At 42.7% G+C, this 8,984-nt stretch overlaps 1 protein-coding gene across 1 annotated transcript in view; it reads right to left on the bottom strand.

The window, feature by feature from the left end:
- Nucleotides 1–216: 216 nt before the first annotated feature.
- The window catches only part of elk3 (ETS transcription factor ELK3), a 10,823-nt gene continuing 2,055 nt past the window's right edge, over nt 217–8,984 (bottom strand). The window contains exons 2-5 of the mRNA XM_039791216.1: nt 6,600–6,835; nt 5,728–6,453; nt 4,420–4,542; nt 217–2,065 (exon numbers count right to left, since the gene is read on the bottom strand). Coding sequence (XP_039647150.1) covers nt 1,970–2,065; nt 4,420–4,542; nt 5,728–6,453; nt 6,600–6,806 — 1,152 coding nt within the window. The 5' untranslated portion in view covers nt 6,807–6,835 and the 3' untranslated portion in view covers nt 217–1,969. The remainder of the gene's footprint in view (nt 2,066–4,419; nt 4,543–5,727; nt 6,454–6,599; nt 6,836–8,984) is intronic.

Raw genomic sequence — 8,984 nt, 5'->3', positions numbered from 1 at the left:
GTCAAGTCAAAGCAATGCAGAAGACAAAATGAAGACTTCCACAGCGTTTTAGCGCACTGGCTAGCAGGTGCTCTGCTAGGAGTCAGTGAGGGATTCATCTCATGGCAACACTGAAACAATTCAGATCTTGATATACAGATGTATATCAAGTTGTTAAAAAACATAAAAATTGATCATGAGACACAATGTCAATCGTCATACTTTTTTTTTTTTTTAAACCCCTAAAAAGATTGATAAATGAGACTCAGAGACACCCCAAAATTGTTCACATTGAAGATTTGGTCAATTTAAAGGAAGGCGAAGGCACAGGGGAAAAATTACAATCACCCACTACTTAATATCTTCCATGGCTATGGCGTTTAATCATCCAGTTATGGCCCCATTTTATGTCCAAATTTAAAGGAAAAATGTGACATTTTTGGAATCGGGCTTTCTTGCTGAGTGTAAGATGAGAAGATTTACATCACTATTTATATTTGTCAGTTATATATGTATTTACAGCCAGCAGCTGGTTAGCTTAGCATAAAGACTTGAAACCGCCAGCCTGGCTCTGCCCAAAGTTATCAAAGTCCACCTTACCTCAGCTCACAAATAAAGAAATTATTGTTGGTGTTTGTTTAATCTGTACAAAAACCAAAGTGTAAAAATCGTTTTACAGAGGTTTTGTGCCAAACTATTTCTCCTGGGTTCTACCTTCAATCCCCTATAAAACTACAAATTGTCGTTTTTTTTAAATTTCTATAAAGGTTAATGTGTTAATTAGTAAGCTGCTAGCTAGTAGTCACCTTTGGACAGAGTAAGGTTTCTGTGCTTCCAGTCTTTATCTAACCGTCTCCTGCATATAGCTTCATATTGAGCCTACAATCATGAGAGAGGGGGGTGTCAATTTTCTTGTCTAACGCTAACCGCAATGTCCACCAACTGCGGAACGGCTGCGGATCGGCTCCGCTGCGTGTCGGCTCCGTGCTCTGCCGTCCTTCAATACCCACCAGGTCCGTATTTGTTGCGGAACAGCTGCGTCCATGACTGACAGCTGAAGTCACGAGGACCCACGAGATCTTGCGAATTCACATATGATCGCGCGACATAACAGGATGTAGTTTGTTTCCATCCAGAGGAGTAGAGGGGAAACAACTCTGTGCTGACTTCAGGCCAGTCTCCGCCATTATTCCTGTCCCGCCCAATCTGCCCTGTGCTGAATTGCTGCGGAGCTCTCCGGCATCAGTCAAAAATAGAAACTCTGCGTATCTGCAGTCAGTGAAAATACACACATTGACTTTAATGGAAACCTATTGACTCCGCCGCCGTTCCGGAGCGGATCCGCAGCCGTTCCGCAGTTGGTGGAAATTGCGGGTAACTCATAGTAGGAAAGCAAATTACTGTATTTCCTTTAACTGTACAGTAGCATGGTGAACATGTATTTACTTAAATGAGCTGTACTTGAGCATCCGTCATTCTTGAGTTCTTATTTTATAATTCCAAACAAAAAGGATTTCTCCAGATCTCCGTTGTTTGAGTCAGTGGTGTGGATATTGACAATAGCCAGAGCAGAGGCGAAAAATAGCGCTAACACTAATGAAATTGCAACTGGTCTGTATCACTGAACTTTGAACCTAGTGGAATGAGATGAGATAATAAGATAAGAAACATGATGAGGTCTGACCTCCAGTCAATTTCTTTGTATGATGATGAAGAAACAAATGTAAATGACATGAGCAGTTGAACTGTAGTAAACACACAAAGAAATGTTTAACGCAAATACTCTTCTCAGAGAGCAAATCTTCAGAGTAAAGCTCCTGTTTCTTCATTTGTAAATTCAAAGAAACAGGTTTCAGATGAAAGTGTAATTGGACTCAGAGGAAGTCTGACTCCTGTGTGGTTCATTGTCAAAGTCTAAAGCAGATTGGCTCGGTACTGGTCTGTGCTGATCCGGCCCGGTTTGGCCTAGTTTGCTCTTGAAGCTCGGGGATCAGGACTTGTGGGAGCTTGGGGAGAGCAGCAGAGGAGAGGGAGCGTCCATGCTGGTGAAAGGCACAGGGATGACTCCATTCAGCAGTGAGGGGAACTGAAAGGGGAAAGGCCAAATTAGAGGTAGAAAACTGAAAATATTTATTTTTACCTGAACTGATAAGTGTACGTCACTTTTTCAGCCACATGATACGTAAGACAAAGCAAGGAACCGCCTGATTTTGCATTTGAACAGAACACTTCAGCACACAAGGGGCGATGGAGCTGACTGGTAAGATATTGTTTGTGATTATAGAATCTTTAAAAATATTCTAATGGCATAAGCTAATTTTGTAGAAAATTAGACAATTGGGACAGGTTTTGATACCACCACTAAAGTCAGGAATGTTTAAATCCTACACATCCTACGCGCTTTAAAGAGAATGAATAGGGTTAAATGGCTTTAGTCATTGTAGCTTTACACTGATTAAAACTATACAGTTGTTTCATTAATAGAAGAATGATATATAGTAATCCCACTACCAATATTAAACTAATGATGTCACATCCATAATGCTAACAGTAATAAGGTTGGTCAATGCTTTCACAAAATGATTTGCACAATAGAGTGCTGCAGGAATGAGTCATAAAACTCAGAAATTAGTTAGTTTTTTTGCACTTCCGGTTCCCTTGTCTCAAAGTCAATGTTTTTGGTTAGATGCCTGAAATAAGGTCTGGTTAACACAAGCGTAATAGATTTCAATGGTTTGTGCTACGACATAAAACACTTAAGTAAATACCCGACTCGTGAATTCTGAGGCGTTTATGCGTCATTAAAAAAAAGGCAGTTGCTTAAAAGTGGCTAAATGAAACTACAGTTGTTGGGGACATTAAACAGCATCACACTGAACACGTGAAATCAGTTGGAAGCCAGTGGTGGTGACGAAGTCATGAGACCATGGTAAAGTTCGTTTATGGCCTAGCATTAGCTCTTTACTCTGGGCAATTGCATTAATGCCTCAAAAAACATTAAGAATTGTGTTTATTTGTGAAGATTACCTTGCTAGACAAAACGTGTAAGTATATAAAATTTTTGTTTGCCACAGAGCTTATTTTCTGCAATAATCCAATGGAAAATTCCCATTGGCATTTTGTCGAGAGAACTAAGGCGATGCTAACTTCTAGGTTGGCCTGTAAATATTTGTCATCCCTGCGGCACTCATAAAATGAGGAAAATAAATGTTCTGTCTGAGCCGTTTAAATGTTGTGTCAAACCTGTTTGACATCAAATGAATTCACTATTTTCTACAGCACTAGTCTCAGTGCTCTATTCTGACTGCTACTGCATCAAAGAAGGAGAGTCTGCTCTATCTTATAATACAACATGGGGACCTGGTTGTGCACCAACATTGTGGGGACCAAGCCCTGTTGTAAGGACTAATCGCCGGTCATTAGATGCTTAACAGCTTATTTTGGAGTTGTATATGTGTGTTTGTTTCAGAGATTTCAGATTGGTGGGAGGGGCTCCTGACCAACCAACCCTCTCCCACTCCCCCTAGCCAACAGGAAGTTGCCCCCTCTTCTTGTCCACACCAGAACGGAAACATCTGTGGCTTATTTTGAAACCCTGGAACACGGTGAATCATGCATACACTAACACACACACACACAACTGTGTGAAAATAACTGTGGAGGTAAATCAGCAGTGTGAAATGACTGTAATGTTCCTGTAGTTATGAGGGAGGGATTTGCTGTAAATAGGGACAGGCAGATAGAGATTTTTTTTGCTTTTTATACAGGACTTAAACATTTCAAGCTTATTTTAGAACACATTTCTATATAATAATCCATAAAAAAAACAATGTTTACAGCATTGCAGAGGCAAAATTGGAATTGGTGTAGTCTCTCAGTATTACTTGTGTGTGGAAATACATTATATGTGTACGATTTCTTCCATTCCAATACTTAAGAAAACCAAGTAAAGGAGTTAGGGTAAGGGTTAGGGCACACTGACTGAGTTACACAGCAACATCTATTTTTAGTTTGCTATGTTAGCTAACATTAGCCACCATTAGCCACCATTAGCTACTGGTCATACGAAAAGTCCTGAGTGAATGAACTTGAGCAAGTGTGTTTATTGCTTGTGAGTTCTTCTTTTCATTTGTAAGAGGAAGAATGTGTTATTTCATGTCTCATACATTTTACATGGTCTTGCTTTAAATCAGGGTAAGGGCTGAAGTTCGGTTGGTTTAGGGTGAGGATGACTTTATGTTATTGGAGCAAAGTTGACAAAAACAAGAGTATGCCTCAAACAAAGTGCTTGTTAGACTGCTGTCTAAACCCATTTTTAACCTTAGGATTTAGGGTCTGACAATCTTTGTAACTTCACCATCCAACAATCAAAGCGATTGGCCAACATGCATTCACTGAGTTCCTCACATACAGTACCAAATGTGTATGTGTGTGTGTTACCTGAAAGAGGGGGGCATGGCTCTGCAGTTGTGCAGGGCTAAGTGGTCCCACTGGACTCAGGTTGGACCAGAAATGGATATTGGAGAGTAGAGGACTGGGAGTGAGCAGCAGACCAGACGGAGTCTAAATGAACAAAACCCCAAATGAAATGTGGAATAAATACACCACGATGGAAAAGTTAGTGTTTACTCTGGCAATATGTTCCAAGAGACTTGTTCAGAGTCTGTGGTGGAGTTGTCATGTCATTGGACTCAAAGCCAAGTCTGCCCTCTAGTGAACTCACATCTCCCAGACAGACTGACTTGGCAGACGGACGCCATGCAGGTCAGGAAGCTCCAGTCATAAAGAATTCATGACATCTACTTTCTTCTGTCTCTTTATATTTAACTAAGGCCAGTATTGCTTTCATGCAAACATAAGACGGCTTAAATTCGGCTTTCTAATAAAGGCATAAAATGAGCCAAAAAATTATTTGAAAATCCATTTTTCATGGCAGGAAGCTGTCTCAAACTCTTCCTGCGAAAAGATACAGGACTGTGCTTTGGCTATATCTTATTGCAAGTAAATTTTTCAGTCCAGTCATTTCTGTACCTCAAATTTCCTTTGTTTGACCACTCTAACTCTTGCTGATCTAAAACAGGCATATGAGGCCTTTTGATGTTCAGTTCCACTAAGCTACTTTCTCAGAACCAGCTTATCGTGTGCTTTTGTGTTTTGATGCGTTTTTTTTGCTGATTTACCAGCCAGATCGAGCTCACAGCTTGACTTGCAAGGTACAGGTTTACCATGAAGACCAGCAACCACCACAAACTGGTTTCTGGTGGACAACAGGGACAGAACCACATCTGTCCAGGGTGAAGTCATTAAGGGGCTGTGGATACTTAACCAACAGCTCAGGTGTTCCTTGCAGACAATCATACAAAATGTTCAGTGATGAATCAACGGTTTATCATAGAGTTTTATTTTCCATCAATTGTGTACTGTACACTTGGCTGCCTATCAGTGCTGCAGTCTGGATAAAAGGGCCAGCTGAAAGCCTGAATATAGTCAGACTGTGCTGGTTTGGTCAGTGTGTTGTTGCCAGTGAATCAGGAGCTTCAGGAACATATGGGTTCACTTATGAACCTCCCCCCTCCCTTGCCTCCTCCCCTCTTTCCGCTCACCTCTTTCCATCTCCTCCCTGTCTACTAGTTTAACTTTCTTCATCCCCCAAACCCATCGTCTTTTTCTCTTTCCTCACCTGTTTATACAGAAGGACTGTGTGTGAGTGCAATGATGTTTGATCATGTGTAATGTGTCACGTTGTACCTGTGTGGTGAGGAAGGCAGCGGTCAGGGAGCCTGAAGGCAGCGCCGGGCTGTTGAGAGCTCTGGAGACGAGGTCACTTCCTGTCAGGAGGAGAGAGGAAGCGGAGATTTCCAAGCCTTTGGGTTTTCTGCTTTTTAAAGGCACGCTACTGGCCAATCTCCTCCTCTCTGGCATCGCCGTGCCCTGTGACCTCTCTCTCTCCCTGTGACCCGACGACAGGTTTAGAGGCTGAGCGCTCTGCTCTATCGCATTAGTCTCTGTGCTCTGGCTACGCCCCCTCCACAGTGTGTGGGCGGGGCTCTGCGGCGGGGAGGAGGAGCAGGAGGAAGAGCGGGCCTGCCGGGGAGACGATCTGGAGGAATCGGAGGTGTCGGCCGAGGATGGGGGTGGGGTGGGGGATAGCGAGGAGTGGCCGCGGTTGGTTACGAATCGGATGACAGAGGAGCTGTCGCCGTGGTGATCGGATCTGGGCTCCGTCTTGATCGGCCGATGCGGTTCCAAGGAGTGCTGCGGTGAGCCGACGGTGAAGGAGGAGTACAGGCTGGAGTGAAGGTATTGGTTTCTCCCACCCCCATCCTCGTCTTCAGCCTCAGGCTCTGATGTCGCACCCCCACTTTCCTCGCCGCTGCGGCCTGACTCCACCACCGCAGGGTCCATCATCAGAATCTCGGGGGACGACACAAACTTGTAGACGAACTTCTGGCCGATCACCTTCTTGATGATGTTCTGCAGACGAAACAATGTGTTAAATTACGGGAAAACCCCATTTATTGAGGTGATTCAATTGGCTTTCATGGCCCTAAGGGCATAAAACATCATCAAACCGCTAAGACGGTTTATTTCAATAGTCTCGAAATGTATTTGTTGCGTACTTTGTCGTAGTAGTAGCGCAGAGCTCTGCTCAGCTTGTCATAGTTCATGTTGGTCTTGTTCTTGCGCAGCCCCCACAGCTTGGCCACTTCTTCTGACTTGAGCAGCTTGAACTCGCCGTCGTTGGACGTCCAGCAGATGAGATGTTTGTGGCTTTTGTCGAGTAGCAGCTGCAGCAGGAACTGCCAGAGTGTGATGGAACTCTCCATGACGGGGTGACACCAGAGACGCAGGCGATCTGCACAGGAGAATCAAGACTTAATGAAATTGATTCAACAAGTATTGATTTGCACTATCAAGAAGTCATTAGGAGATATATGTTTTGCCAAAAAGATTGATTGCTGTACAGCAGACATCAGGAAGAGGGCCATGTTTTTTCCAGAGGAAACTGAGCTAAAAGAGCTTTCTACTGAAAGCTTATGGTGGAAGAAAAAGAAGATACATTTTGATGCCACATTGTGAATAAAATGCCAATATTCACCCTGTCTTTGGCCAGATCCCAAAACAAATCCTGAATATCTGGCTCATTAGAGCATTTTTGTCCAAAACAGCCGCTGTAAACTGAAATGAGCTGATTTGATGAGAGTGGAGAGACTCAACTAAAACAATAAAGTTGCCGGCCGTAAAAACTAAAAACAATCAGCTAAAAGACGCCAAAATGCTCTGTTGGCTGAGGAAAACTGCAGTTAGGCAATAATTATTATCTGCAGATTTCTCAATATGAGCAAACCTTTAACAATCCACATGTTCTTAGATCCATTGTTTGTTATTCTAAAAATATGAATTAGTGAAGCTTTAAACTTATAGTTCAGGAAAACAAGTCACTGGAAAGAGGAAGAAAAAAGGTCAAATATAATAAAAAGAACAGTATAAGTCATCCGCTGCCCTTAAATGGGACTTAAATTGAAATAATGTCACACATTCTTGGACTGTTTAGGGAATCGGACACCACAGAAGACATAAAAAGAAGGAACGCAGATAGAAAGAAAGAAAGAAAGAAAGAAAGAAAGGAGGGTAGGTGGGCAGGGAGGAGAAGGAATTGTTAACATCAACACAAATGAGAACAGCAATCCTTCCTCTGATGCAAACTCTACTAAAAGCCACAAGCATAACGGAGCTCTGTCCAGGACCACCCCTCCTCTCTGACTGGGAATTCCCTTTCTCAAACACTGAAGCCACAAACAGACACCAACACAAACATGTAAACAACACCAAAGGCTCTCCTGGAAAGCCAACTTTGCTGTGAATTTCTGAACGCCGTGGTTCGTCAACAAAATATGCAACCTATATCTCGCACATATAGACTTTTTTCTCTAATGGACTCATAGACTTTTGACTGCCTTCCAAAGCAGGATGGCGGCAGTAGTGAATACAAAAGTTGAGTGAAGCCGCCATTGATGCTCTCAGGGTTACATTTGTCCATGACCATGTGCCCTTCCTTCAGCTCCTTTAGCACATTTAAATGTTGGAAAGAGCAGGTTCTTTGCACAGATGAGAAATGACAAATTAAAATATCTGTACACAATTGAATTACTTGATTGAATATGCTTGAACTTGCCTTTACTTCCAAACATTTGGTTTCTTAAGGTCAGGGAAATATTTTAACTGTTTTCTTAATGAGAAAAAAAAAAGACCTAGTTTGCCTAATAATCACGAGGCTTTTTGGTTTGAAGCCCTCATTACACGTTTAAAAATCTAATATGGTTCACTGTTGTTTTACCTGTGTGTGTGTGCGTGTGTCTGTGTGTGTGTGTGTGTGTGTGTGTGTGACATAGACCATCTTTGGTCTATGCAGAAGGCAAATAATATACTGTATATACAATTGCATTCAGGTAATTTAATACAGGCTAGTTGTTGTATACATAATTGTATGCAGTTGCCAGAGGAGATACCATTTCAGATACTGATTCACTGCAGTGAAATCAATGGTTGAGCAACAATTTTAAGTTACAGAAAGTCCCGAACTTGACTTTGTGTGTGTGTGTGTGTGTGTGTGTGTGTGTGTGTGTGTGTGTGTGTGTGTGTGTGTGTGTGTGTGTGTGTGTGTGTGTGTGTGTGTGTGTGTGTGTATGAGTGCGTGCAAGCGTGTGAGAGAGAGAAGAGTGGAGAAAGATGCGGTCAAAAGGGAGAGTTTGTGTGTTTTGCGCGTGGCTTAGGTGTGTCGGCGTGGGAGAGAGTGGTTTAAAGGAGAGTGTGTGTTTATGGTAGAGAGAGAGAGAGAGTGTGTGTGTGTGGGGGCTCTGCACTGTGAAAAGAGAGCGAGAGACAGAGAGAGAGGGCCAGACGTTGGTTCGCTTTTGGATGTTTCCATGGTGATAAAGCAGGATGTGGTCAATGACCTTCTGCCAAGCCAAGCACGCCGTCTAACCGACGTGTTTACCTGAAAA

The sequence above is a fragment of the Perca fluviatilis genome, chromosome 23, assembly GCF_010015445.1.
Source record: "Perca fluviatilis chromosome 23, GENO_Pfluv_1.0, whole genome shotgun sequence".
In the NCBI taxonomy this organism is placed as follows: domain Eukaryota; kingdom Metazoa; phylum Chordata; class Actinopteri; order Perciformes; family Percidae; genus Perca; species Perca fluviatilis.
Note: the sequence above shows the minus strand (reverse complement) of the source record. Positions and strands in the feature narration are given on the sequence as shown.